The sequence below is a fragment of the Nicotiana sylvestris genome, chromosome 2, assembly GCF_000393655.2.
Source record: "Nicotiana sylvestris chromosome 2, ASM39365v2, whole genome shotgun sequence".
Lineage (NCBI taxonomy): Eukaryota > Viridiplantae > Streptophyta > Magnoliopsida > Solanales > Solanaceae > Nicotiana > Nicotiana sylvestris.
Window position 1 is genome coordinate 195,769,243 of NC_091058.1, and position 14,774 is coordinate 195,784,016.

The 14,774-nt window shown below is 38.9% G+C and overlaps 1 protein-coding gene across 1 annotated transcript; it reads right to left on the reverse strand.

The window, feature by feature from the left end:
* Window positions 1–6,035: 6,035 nt before the first annotated feature.
* Window positions 6,036–8,349, reverse strand: LOC138886128 (uncharacterized). Its single transcript, XM_070167162.1, has 2 exons — window positions 7,959–8,349; window positions 6,036–6,097 (listed from the first exon to the last, which is right to left on the reverse strand). The coding sequence occupies exons 1-2, from the start codon at window positions 8,347–8,349 to the stop codon at window positions 6,036–6,038; spliced, it is 453 nt and encodes a 150-aa protein (XP_070023263.1).
* Window positions 8,350–14,774: the final 6,425 nt, after the last annotated feature.

Consider the following 14,774-nt stretch of genomic DNA (forward strand, 5'->3'; position numbering starts at 1 on the left):
TTGTGTTTGCGTCACCATTATTTAACCACAAGACTCTAGACCTAATTTTACAGTAGTCTTCTTCCAGCTTAAAGATGTCATTATATTGTTGGGTAAGATTAACTTCTAGTTGTTGGAGAAAAAGGCTAGCATAGTATTTAGGACTGCTCTGGATCCCTCCTAGTCTGGCTAGGAGTTTTCTTTTTTGTCAATGAATATTTCCAAAAGTTTCTTTACTCCAAAGTCTTACATCTTTTTCAAAAGAGCTAGTTTCTTCTATTAGGTCATTATTGCTCCAATTTGTTTTCACTAGGTTAATAAAATCAGGGTGGGAGTACCATATTATTTCTTAGTGAAAGGATTTATCTATGTGAATATTATTTTTATTCTGTAACGAGACCAGGATGGGATTGCGGTCCGAATATGTCTTAGGAAGATGAATTATAGAGGCTTGGTGGAATTGTTCTAGCCATTCCATACTTGCATAAACCTTATCTAATCTTTCCATAATTAATTTCTTATTCTTTTTCCTATGATTTGACCACGTAAATTTGGACCATTTGAAACCTAGGTCTAGTAATTTACAGTAATTTAGGCTAGCTATAATTTTTCTAGCTCTATTTTGGTTAACAACTTTGCCTCCAATTTTTTCGACTGCCCTTGTAACATCATTAAAGTCCCCTCCCATTAGCCAAGCTCCTTTATAATTATCAAATAAATTTTTTATGTTTTGCCAAAGAATATCCCTATTTGTTTTGTTAGTGCTAGCCTAAATAGAGCTAAATAGCCATGATTTATTGTTAGGTTTTACCTCTATCATGGCATGAATTTCCCGATTCCTTCTTGTGAAGTTATTCATAACAACTTTTGTGTGGTTCAACAGGATCTCCATCTCTCCAACTTGTCCCTCTGCTGACACCTCTATCATTTCTGTAAAATTGAACTCTTCTAGGATGGACATATGCGTAGCTATCTTATTTTCCGATAGGGTAACCATGCTAGGCTTGTGGGTATCCATAATTTTCCTAAAGTTTCTTCTGAAGTTAGGATTATTTTCACCTTGGACGTTCCAAATAACAAAACTAATTGGTTGGCTCATCGATAGGGTATTGGGGTGGTTGTCATAGTTTTCCCTCAATGGCATGGCAATGTTCCTCTTTTGGGATGGAACTAGGATGACCCCATTTTTTCCTACTATTGGATCGTGTGGGGGCCTTATGTCGATTGAGCATTTGAACAGAGTCATCAGGCAGCTGATGATGCATTTCTTGTCGAGCCATTCTTTGAAGATTAAAATTTTTACCTCGTTTAGGTTTGAGAATGCCACTCTTGCTTCCCCCTGGTGATAGATGTGTTCTTCCTTCTCCTCTGGATTTTGTTCTTATTGTTGCATGTCCTCCTGTGGCTAAGCTTGTTTTTCTGCTTGAGCGGGTGGATTTTGTTGTTGGACAAGAGGAGGTGGAGGTTATTGCACATCCCAGTGGGTGAAGACAGGGTTCACCGGTGTCATCTCCTCCGGGGAAAAGAATGAAAGGTTGAGATGGATGTTTGGGGGCATCAGAGTGTTTGGACTCCCCGAAATATTCCACATTTCTTGCATGTTCTTGGCCAGGTTTTGGTTCATTGATGGAGCCAATGGCTGCAAGATGTTGTTCATCCATATCTGATTGATGTAGTTGATTATTGCTAGATGCATGCCTTCTGAGATCAGTTGTGCCAAATAGTTCGTGTTCTGATTGATGAGGACTGAGTCCTAGCCATTGATCTGCACGTTGAAGGATATTGCATGCCCCATTAGGCCCAGTTCTATATAGGACTATGGTTGATGGTTGGGAGGGTTTGGAGGCTGTGCATAAATAACTAGTGAAGTAGGGATTTGTAGTGGTAGTGGAGGAAGATTTTCCTTTGGGTAGGGACGATGCAGACGCTGGAGTTGGATTAGTGTGTATCTTCTCCGTAAGGTTAGTGGTGTGTGAGGCATTTTGGGTAGAAGAGTTGTCTAATATAGGATGCTTATGATCGACAGTTATGACTGTCAATGGAGGAGTAGGAATAATTGGCGGAGTAGGATCTATTTGCATGCAAGATGAAGTTGATTTTGTGGGGAAGTTAATAAGATCTGGAGGAGATTGCATCTCCAACACTTGTTTACTTGGGTCTGCCAAGTGTTTAGCCCTAGCAATGGTCATTAGTTTGCATGCAAGATATATTAGGGGGATTTGTTAAGATTTGATTGTTATTAGGGTCTATTACGCGAGTAGGATTGTTGCTAACTTGAAGATCATTGGTCATGATAGTTTTTATAGGATTTATAATATCAGATTTATTAGTAGAGGTAATCATTGGAATATATAAGTTAGGGGGTGTCTTTTATGGTGACGTGTTTCTTCCACTTGTCGGATATTGGGTTGTGTTTTTGCATGAAGGGGGGTAGTGGTATTGTTAATACCATTGTTTAGGATGGAAACTGTGTGTCCACTATGGTTTATGAGACATTAGCACTAATATAGTAATTAGAGTTTTCCTGGGTATCATTAATATTGATAGGCGAATCTAAATGAAAATTACTAAGATTTTTATTTTTATCTAGATTTATAGAAAGGATAGAATTCTTATCAACATATTTTAATTTTTGAATATAGAGAAACTTACCTGTTGCCGCATCAATGATCCTTACATTTATACCTGTTACACTGATGGACTTCCATATTGGCAGCTCACCTCGATTTGTGATTGACTTCTTATTTTTTTGGAAGGAAACTGTCTGCCATTTACTCGTAGTATTTGTTGCTGGAGTATTTGAATTTTGGCTTCCCTTATTGGTTGTGGGTAGATTGTGTAGGGTAGAGAGAGAGCACTTTAAAGAATAATGACATATGTAGCCTCATAATTTGCATAGGATATTATTACCCTCGTGTAAGATTGGTTGTTTATTCATTACAATTTGGATGTAAGATTGGACAGTTTGTTCCAATGGAATTTGTACACACAACCCTGCATATCTACCTCTAATGGTAGAAGATGTAAATGCATCAATTTTAAGTAATTATCCTATAGCATTTCCAATTTTTGGCAGAATGATTCCATCATAAAATTCAGTTGGTAGTTGTGGCAATCTAATCCAGATGGCAGTGTAACTTTGAGTTGCCTGTGTAGCTACAAAATTTGATGTCCATTTTTGGACAAAGAGGAAGAAACCATTAATGAATAATGTTCCATTCTGTAGAGCTTTCCTTGCATTTTCTTCTTTGCTAAACTTTACTTTGTAATAATCTTCACTAAGGTCTATTAAGGAGAAGTTCTCCGTCGGTCTCCAAGGACTTTGTATTTTTGATCTTAGGTAGTGATGTAGGACTCTTTTTCCTATTAATTTGATTATCACTGAGAATTTCCATTGCTCATAGATCCGTTGGATATCCTGAGCAGATAGAACTATACTTTTTATCCTGGTTTTTTCTGTCTTTTGTAAGCATGGGGTAATCGGAGTGCGTAGAACGTCCGTGGACATAGGTGAAGGGAGGTCTTCACTTTGATGATCATGGGAAATTGGATTTTCCCCCGAAGTTTATCCTTATACGAATTTTCCTGATCAGGCGAGTTGTGTTTTGGATGGATTATTGCAATATCAGGAAGTTTTGGCGGAGTAGAAGTTCCCAGATTGCTATCATTTTGGCTGAGATTGGTCATGGTTGGGATTGTGAGAGTAGACAGAATGAAGACCTTCTCTCACTAAAAGTTTTTTGAACTTTCCCTTCTTTCATAAATAAGTGTTTGTGTAAAAGGTATCATCTTTCATTTCAACAAAAAAAGCACTTTCTTTTTATGATGTAAAAAATGTATTTTCTTTCATTTTAGCAAAATGATGTAGTAAAAAGTATGTTCTTTCATTTCAACAAAATTAGTATTCTCATTTCACGATATAAAAATTATATTTTCTTTCATTTAAAAAAATATTTTCTTTCATTTAAAAAAAACTTTCTTTTATGAAATAGAAAAAAACATTCTTTCGTTTCAATGTAGTAAAAAGTATTTTTTTTTTATTTCAACAAAATGAGTATTTTCTTTTCATTATGTAGAAAAAATATTTCTTTCATTTTAACCAATGAATACTTTTTCATGTTGTAGAAAGAATACTTTCTTTTTCAATAAAAAAGAGAGTATTTTCTTTTTTAGTTATGTAGCACAAATTTCAACTTAATTTTTGAGTGAAAAGTAAAGCACCACATTAGTCCCTTTTGGATTTGTATGAATTTTAAAAAGAATAATTAAATTCTTGAAGAAAATAGAGTTTTAAAAATATTGGGTATTTAGAGTTTTTTTTGGGGGGGGGGGGGGGGAGACAGAGATATATGGGATTGGGGGGAAGAGGGCTAAGGAAATAGCATAAAAAAGTATTTTTCTAAAAAAAATTGTACAAAACAAAACACTAAAAAGTATTTGTCGGATAAAGTTTTTCACTCACCAACCAAACATGAGAAATAAGTAATAAAACTATTCATTTTTCCAAAAATATATTTTCTAGGAAAATATTTTCCATGGAAAATAATTTTCTTTGTACCAAACACACCCAATATTTAAACATTTCATCTTGACTATTTAGTTTTTCTAACTTCAACTAAATAAAATTGTAAAAAGTCATTTGTCCCATATAAGCTTGGGCATTAAGATACTTTTTTGGAAATTTTTTCGGGAAAGGTTTTCCTAAAGTATATATTTGGATGGTTTTTTTCAAAACATTTCATTTAATCTATTTCTATATTTTATATTAAAAGTAGCGAAATGTCGTTTGATTTTATGAATCCTCGACATGAGTAGTAATGGCCTCCTCGGAGTCAGGGACCACTATGTCTTTGTCGGCCTAGTTGCAGTCTTTTCTGACTGAGAAGAGGACATCTTCGGTAATTGAGCAAATATATCTCGAGGCCTCCTCACCCCGACCCTCTACCAAAGAAGGCTTCCCAACCTTGAAGTTGTCGGCGACCGAACACCCCCCCTGGAATGAACATTTTCAAGTGGGGCTCCAACCACTTTAGGAGTGGTCTCCCAATGGTCGACCGCGAAGAAGGAGCGTCCTTTTGAGAAACCACGTTTGAGGTTTTTGCCATTGTTACTGTCACGAGCCAAAACTCTATCTTGTCGTGATGGTGCCTATCGATGGTACTAGGCCAACCAACTTTCAAAATACTTCGATATTTCATTAAAAGATATAAAAAAGCCTTTTAAAAATAGGATTTTCATAAAAATAATAGTTAAAGTCAAAATAAAATGCAGAAAAATAGCGCAAAATATCGGGGTGTCACTAAGTCATGAGCATCCAAATATAATTGGTCTGAAAATAACACGACTAACATAGTCTGAAATTCAAAATACAACTAAAGGAAAGATAAGGGAGAAGAAAGCAAGGTTGCGAACGCCGGACGGCTACCTCACTATCTCCAATAAATAGCTACGAGGACTATCAGCACTCTCCACGACCAGCAACTTATGGATCTGCACACGAGGCGCAGAGAGTAACATGAGTATACCAGCTTAGTAAGTAACATAAATAAATAAGGAACTGAGAAGCAGTGACGAGCTATACAAATACAGTTCATCTCATAAAGTTCAGTAACGAATAGGCATACATTCAATCCAGAAGTTTAAGTCAAATAAGTTTGTTTCAGTCAAGTTCAAGTAAAGCGAGATAAAATATCTTTCAACAGTTTTCAAAACAAGGATGTAAGGCAACTGTGTGCAACAATAATGAAATCATATAATGCCTCTTGGGCAATCATCACTCAGTCCTCCCAATCACTCCGACCTCACAATCACTCATTCTTCATAGTCACTTATTCCTCACAATCGCTCAGCACTCGGCACTTGCACTCAATATGTATCTGCGCTCACTGGGGGTGTGTACAGACTCCGGATGGGTTCCTTCAGCCCAAGCGATATATCAAGCCAATTATAGAAAAATCAATGAAACATGTTGCGGCGTGCAGCCCGATCCCATAAATATCCTCACAATCAGGCCCACGGCCTCACTCAGTCATCAATCTCTCCAGTCTCTCGGGCTCTCAGAAATCAGGAAAATCAGCCCAATAGCAATAACATGATGCATCAAGCAGAATAGCAAAGACTGTGATATGAAACAGCGATAGAGTAAAAATAGCATTTAGCATGCAATTCAACATGTAACGTGGTCTCTGTGGGACCCACAGTACCAACACATATCCTAAACATCATTTATAAAATGACTTACAGTCAATTTCTATAACACATAGAGAGCATATAGCTAACAACAAATTGTTCAATTTTACAATTTTCACGGGACACTCCCGTCATCTAGCATGTCCGTCACCTTCAAATAATCATATGGCACCAAAATCCAGGGTTTCATACACTCGGGACCAGATTTACAACTGTTACTTAAAACAATCTGAGCAAATCTCTACACCGCAATGCCTTTGCCTCTCAAATCGGTCTCCAAACATCCCGAATCTAACCACAAATGGTGCAATACAATTAATAATTGCTAAAGGAATCAATTTCAAAAGAAAACTACTAAATTAGACTCAAAATCCGAAATCGGCTCAAACCCGCCCCCCAAGCCCACGCCTCGAAATCCGACAAAAGTGACAAAAGCCGAAACCCCATTCATCACGAGTCCAACCATATTAAATCTATCAAAATATGACATCATTTGGTCATCAAAACCCCAAAATTCACTCTCCAATTCTCAAGCCCTGAACTCCCAAATTTCACCTCAAAAACTAACCAACTAGGTATAATATTAGTGGAGAAACACCATTATTGAAGATAACTAGGCACAAGGAACTTACCCCAGTAATTGCTTTGAAATCCCCTCTCAAATCCCCAAAATCCGAGCACAAAAATGATGAAAATGGTGAAAAATCTTAAAGTGTTAAATTTATAGTTTCTGTCAAGCAAAACCGCACTTGTGGTATCTTCGTCGCTTCTGCAACGCCACACCTGCAGAAATTCCATCGCAGGTGCGAATTTTACTTAAAATCCTAGACTCCGCACCTGCGGCTTCATGACCGCATCTGTGCCTATCGCAGATGCGTAAACACATCGCACCTGCGCTCAAATTCTCGCTTTTGCGGCCCTCACAGGTGCGGGATAGTCTTCGCACCTGTGGCTCCTACCCAGCTCCTTCTTGGCGGCATCGCGACTCCTTCTTCGCTTCTGCAAACTTACACCTGTGATTCCCACTCCACAGGTGCGATTACACCAACAACAACAGCACTTCAACTGTTCACTCAATTCAAAAACCAAGTCTGAAACCTCCCGAATTCCACTCAAAATAAACCCGAGGCCCTCAGGACCTCAACCAAACATGCCAACAAGTCATATAACCCGTTACGAACTTAATAGAATCCTCAAATCACCTCAAACAACATAAAAAATAAAAATTCCACATGGCTTCAAGCCTAATGAATTTTGAAACTTCAAATTTTTACAAACAACGCCGAAACCTACCAACCCACCTCTGATTGACCTCAAATTTTGCACTCAAGTCATAAATGATACCGTGGACTTAGTCCAACTTCTGGAAATCTAATTCGACTCCGATATCAAAATTTCCATTGCCGGCAAAAATTCCATCTTTCGCCAATTCAAGCCTAATTCTACTACGGGCCTCAAAATCTCGTTCCGAACGCGCTCCTAAGTCCAAAGTCACCTATCGGAGCTAACGGGACCATCAAAATTCAAATCTGAGGTCTTTTACACATAAGTCAACATCCGGTCATCTTTTCCGACTTAAACTTTCAAATAAGAGAATAAGTATCTCAATTCACTCTGAAATCACTCCTGACGTGAACCAACTAACCCAATAAGTCAAAATATATATGTAGAACAAAAAAATAAGCAGGACATAGGGGAACAGGGCTACAACTCTCGAAATGACCGGTCGGGTTGTTACATCCTCCCGCTCTTAGAAAAATGTTCGTCCTCGAACAAGTCTAGAAATATACCTGCAGCCATAAATAGGTGTGGATATCTGCTCCACATCTCCCGCTCGGTATCCCAAGTAGCCTCTTCCACGGGTTGACCTCTCCACTTCACTTTCACTGAAGCTATATCCTTTGATCTCAACTTTCGGACTTGCCGCTCCATAATAGCCATCAGCTCTACATCATGAGTCAAATCACCATCCAACTGATCCGTGCTAAAATTCAAAACATGAGACGGATCGCCGATATACTTCCAGAGCATAAAAACATGAATTACTGGATGCACACTCGACAATCTAGGTGGCAAGTCAAGCTTGTAAGCCACCTCCCAAATCCTCTGAAGTATCTCAAAAGGCCCAATGAACCGAGGGCTCAACTTGCCCTTCTTCCCGAATCTGATAACACCATTCATGGGTTAAACCTTCAGCAAAACTTTCTCCCCAACCATGTAAGACACATCACGGACCTTCCTGTTAGCATAACTCTTCTGTCTCGACTGCGCCGTGCGAAGCCGCTCCTGAGTCAATTTCACCTTGTCCAATGCATCCCGAGCCAAGTCAGTACCTAATAGCCTAGCCTCGCCCAACTCAAATTAATCCACTGAGGATCTACACTGCCTCCCATATAAAGCCTCATACGGAGCCATTTAATTGCTTGACTAATAATTGTTGTTGTAGGCAAACTTCGCGAGTGGCAAAAATAGGTCCCATGAACCACCAAAATCAATTACGCACGCACGTAACATATCCTCTAATATCTTAATAGTGCACTCGGACTGTCCGTCCGTCTGAGGATGAAATGTTGTGCTCAACCCAACTTGAGTTCCCACCTCTCGCTGCATGGCTCTCCAAAACTGCGATGTGAACTACGTGTCTCTATCTGATATGATGAAAACTGTCACACCGTACGGGCGAACAATCTCGCTGATGTAAATCTCAGTCAACCGGTCTAAAGAATAGGTAGTACTCACAGGAATGAAGTGGGCGGACTTGGTCAGCCGATCCACAACCACCCAAATAGCATAAAACTTTCTCGAAGTCTGTGGGAGCCCAACTACGAAATCCTTGGTGATCCTCTCCCACTTCCACTCTGGAATCTCTATCTGTTGAAGCAAGCAACCTGGTCTCTGATACTCATATTTTACCTACCGACAGTTGAGACACCGAGCTACAAATCCAACTATATTCTTATTCATTCTCCTCCACTAATAGTGCTATCTCAAATCATGGCGCATCTTCATATCACCCAGATGGATGGAATACCGCGAGCTATAGGACTTCTCAAGAATCAACTTTTAATGCCCATCTACATTGGGCACACATATCCGGCCATGCATCCTCAACACCCCATCATCCCCAATAGTCACATATTTGGAATCAGCATGCTGCATCTTGTTGTTGAGGACAAGCAAATGAGGATCATCATACTGGCGCTCTCTAATATGATCAAACAAGGAAGACCGAGAAACCACACAAGATAGAACCCAACTAGGCTCCGAAATATCCAATCTCACTAGCTTGTTGGCCAAACCCTAAACATCAACTACGAGATGTCTCTCCCCACCAGGAATAAATGCAAGACTGCCCATATTCACTGCCATCCTACTCAAGGATTCAGCCACCACATTGGCCTTTCCCGAATGATATAGAATAGTAATATCATAGTCCTTTAGCAGCTCCAACCATATTCGTTGCCTCAAGTTGAGCTCCTTCTGTTTGAACAAGTGCTGGAGGCTACAATGATCAATAAATACCTCACAAGACACACCATAGAGATAGTGCCTCCAAATCATCAATGCATGAACAATGGTAGCCAACTCCAAATAATGAACATGGTAATTCTTCTCATGGGGCTTCAACTGACACGAAGCATAAGCAATCACTCTACCCTCCTGCATCAAGACACACCCAATACCGATCCGAGAAGCATCACAATATACTATATATGAACTAAAGGCTGATGGTAGGACTAGAACTAGAGCTGTGGTCAACGCAGTCTTGAGCTTCTGAAAGCTCACCTCATACTCGTCCGACCACCTGAAAGGAGAACCCTTTTAGGTAAATTTGGTCAAGGGCGATGCAATAGAAGAGAAACCTGGCACGAACCGACGGTAATAACCAGCCAAACCAAGAAAGCTCCAAATCTCTGTGGCTGATGACAGTCTGGGCTAACTCTAAACGGCCTCAATCTTCTTCAAATAAACGTGAATACCCTTACTGGACACCACGTACCCCAAGAATGCCACTGAACTGAGCCAGAACTCACGCTTAGAGAACTTAGCATAGAGTTTCTCCTCTCTCAACCGCTACAAACCAATCCGTAAATGCTGGGTTGCTCCTCCTGGCTACGAGAGTACACAAGGATATCATTAATGAATACAATAACAAATGAGTCGAGATAAGGCTGGAACACACTGTTCATTAGATACATGAACGTTGTTGGGCCATTGGTCAGCCAAATGACATCACAAGGAACTCATAATGACCATAATTGGTCCTAAAAGCTGTCTAAAGAATATCTGAGTCCTGAATCTTCAACCGGTGATACCCTGACCACAAATAGATCTTGGAGAACTCCCTCGCTCCCTGAAGCTGGTCAAATAAATCATCAATACGCAGAAACGGATACTTGTTATTGATTATGACTTTGTTCAACTACCTATGATCAATGCTCATTCTCATAGTGCCATCCTTCTTCTTCACAAATAGAACTGGTGCACCCTAATGTGACATACTAGGCCTAATAAACCCCTTCTTAAGGAGTTCCTGAAGATACTCTTTCAACTCCTTCAACTCAGCCGGTGCTATACTGTATAGAGCAATAGATATGGGTTGAGCGCCCGGCACCAAATCAATACCGAAGTCAATATCCCTATCTGACGGCATGCACGTCAAGTTTGCAGGAAACACATCCGGAAAATCTCTCGCCACCGAAACAGAATCAGTAGTAGTGGCCTCAACACCAACATCCCTCACAAAAGCCAAATAGGGTAAACAACCCTTCCTAACCATCTGATGGGCTTTAAGTATGAAATCACTCTACTGGGAACATAATCTAAAGAACCTCGCCACTCGATCCGAGGCAACCCCGGCATCGCCAACATTATAATCTTAGTGTGGTAGTCTAAAATACCATGACAGAGAGACAACCAATCCATACCTAATATCATGTCAAAATCAACCATACTAAGCAGTAGAAGGTCAACTCTAGTCTCTAGTCCCGTAATAGTCATTACACGCGACCGATAAACACGGTCTACAATAACAGTATAGCCCACCGGAGTAGATGCATGAACAAATGAAGCTAAATACTCACAGGGCATATCCAGATAATGAAAAAAATACGAGGATTCATATGAATAGATGGAACTAGGGTCAAATAATACAGAAGGATCTCGATGACATACTGAGACAATACTGAGACAATACATGTAATCAATAATACAGAAGCATCTCGTCTGGCAGGGAGTGCATAGAAATGGGACTGAGCGCCGCCTAATCGGCCTCCTCCTCTAGGATGACCCCTAGCTGACAAAGATCCATCCCGAGCTGGCTGGGCGAGCGGTGAAGTAACTAGGGCTAAATACAATACTTGTGATCACCCGACGCCTATGCGTGATTTTGTTGTATTTCGCGTTGCCTATTGATCATATAAATGTCATGACCCAAAATCCCTTCGAAGGAGTCGTGATGGAACCTAATGTCTAAACTAGGTAAGCCTAACATTAACTGAAATAACATTGACATTTACTGACTTCAAATTAAATAACTCTAAGTAAATCACAATTTCCCAAAACCGGTGGTACAAGTCACAAGCCTTTCTAAGAGTAGTTATACAAAATAAATACAACAATGTTCCAGAACGAGAAGGAATCAATGGAACATAATTACAAACGAAGGTGACTCCGAGGACCGCGACGATCCGTACAGCTACTATTGATCAATACCTAGATCTGTATACAAAAATATACAGAAGTGTAGTATGTGCACACCAGACGGTGCCCAATAAGTATCAAGACAAACCTCGATGGGGTAGTGACGAGAAACAGTCAAGATACCTACTAGTCAGACAGGTTATACAGGATATGATAACAAATATCAAGATAAAAGTAACGAAGTAATATCATTAGCAGTGATAAATCAAACTACAAACAGTCGAAATAATAAAAGCAAACTTGGATGGAAACGAAAGATAACCAAGTAAATTAACACCAACATAGATGGACCACAGACAAGTAAAAATGTACTCAACAAGGAAGGCGGTGTCAAGTCAATAAATCATATCATTTGTGATGCACAATTCCAGCCATCTCAAACTCGATGTCTCATATCATAACCTCAATTACCAAACCATTAGCATGCCCAGACCTTGTGCCCACATATTTCTATCTCTGTTTGCACAATATCGTTATCATGTTACTCAGTACATAAGGTCCATAACAAATTCAATTATGATGTTCAAAGAGTCTCATTTACATAACATAAAGTAGAGTACAACTTCTAAGCCAATTAGGAACTCAACAAGAAAAGATTAAGTTATTTTTATAAGTCATTTCAATAAAGAAAGTACCATTTTAATTAAAATACAACATCTAATGAATTATTATATTTAACATGGGGATTTAATAAATTCACTTAGTAGAAATTCCATTTTAAGTAAAATACAACCTCAAACGGTTTAAGGGAATTTAATTTAGTGATAATTGAATTAAAATGAACAATTATTGAAAGTTGAAGTATTGAAATATGTATATAAATAGGGCGAAGTACTGAAAGAACAATGGGGTTCCATCATAAAGGATCACAACAGCAAAGGAATCTGACCAACTAAAATGCTTGAATTGATAAGCGGAAATAAACACAACAAACAGAAAGTTCACGGCATCACCCTTCATGCTTTATCACTCTTCCTCACCATATACATAAACAGAAATGTGGAGGGAATCACCCTTCGTACTTTAACTCTCTCATAATCATGTAACCGCATCACCCTTCATGCTTTTACTCTCAATAAAGTGGTACGACATTACCCTTTAGGCTTTTACTCTCAATAATGTGGCACGGCATCACCCTTCGTGCTTTTTTTCTCAATAATGTGGCACGACATCACCCTTTGTTCTTTTTCTCTCAGTAATGTGGCATGGCATCACCCTTTGTGCCTTTACACTCATAATATCGGCACGGCATCACACTTCGTGTTTTACACTCTTCCTCACAATATCATGCATGGCATCACCCTTGATGCTTTACACTCTCCCTCACCTAAATAATAGAAACAATAACATCCCGGTAAGGGAATCAACAACAGAAAGCATAATATCCCGGAAAGGGAATCAACAATGGAAACAATAACATCCCGACAAGGGAATCAACAATAGAACCAATAACCTCCCGGCAAGGGAATCAACAATAGACAATCTTATTTCAACAGTTAGCTTGGCAATATAGATCTAAACTTGAGTCAATACTCAACAATGGTCAATTACCAAGAGAATGTCATAAGTCTTGTTCAACATGAATAATCGTCAATCTAAGCATGAATAGTACCTAATAAGAATCACGGAAAAACTAAGAAGCACAATAACCTTAACAAAACAACAAGACATAATAAACATGTAATAACTACACCGGTAATCACAACAATTGAATATGTAACATATTTGCACGAAATCATAGAGGAATTCGCAATCAAGAAGTATCAAAATAGTAAGGAAGACAATCACTTTAATTAAGGCAAATAAGGGTCAAGTAGCAAGCAAGAGTGAGAGGAAAACTAACATCATCATATGGAGCATATGGAGGGGAAACAAGCAATTAGGAAACCCAATCATATCAGAAAAACTCCTCACTTAATAAATATAAGGACCTAAGAGTCCTAAATGCAAATTTCCTACCCATAAGTTCAAGCACACACTCGTCACCTCGCATGCATAGACTACAATTAGCATATAAGACTCAAATCCTAAGGGGGAGTTCCCCACACAAGGTTAGGCAAGATACTTACCTCAATCCAGCCAATTCAACACTCAATTTAGCTTTTTCCTTCACCAATTCATCAACGCTCAGCTCAATCTAGCCGAAAACAACTTGAATACATCAAACAATATATTAGAAAACAATTTCAATTAACAAAACTATGATTCTTATACAATTTGCAAAAAAGTAAAGAAAAGTGAACTCCCCCAATCCGTACTCTGAAACCCCACAAAATTTACAAAAAATGAATGCCCATTCCGATACGTGTTCACCCATATGAAAATTATCTAATTCCGACACCAATTGGTCATTCAAATCATAATTTTACAATTTTGAAAGATTTCCTTATTTTCCCCAAATTTTCCTTTAGATTCTCCTGAATTTGATGTTAAATCTAAGATATAATCACAAAATATAGTTGAAAATTGGTTAGAAACACTTACCCAATGATTTGGTATGAAAATATTCTTTCAAAATTTCCCCTCTCGGAGTTAGGATTTAAAATTATGAAAAATGAGCAAATACTAGGAATACTCAGATTTTACCAGGCTGCAGATGTCGCATTTGCAACACTGGGTACGCAAATGCGAACTCACAAATGCGGAGATAGCTTCGCAAATGCGAATCCTAGAATTACCCTGCTAAGGACGCATTTGCGACCAATACATCGCAAATGCGATGATACCAGTACCAGCTATCAAGACTATGCGGAAAAATCATTCTGAAACCAATCTGGAACACACCCGAACCCTCAGGGATCCAAACCAAATATGCACACAAGTCTAAAAAAACACATCACGGACTTGCTCGCATGCTCAAATCGTCAAGATAACTTCTAAAACCATGAATTTGGTGCCAAAAC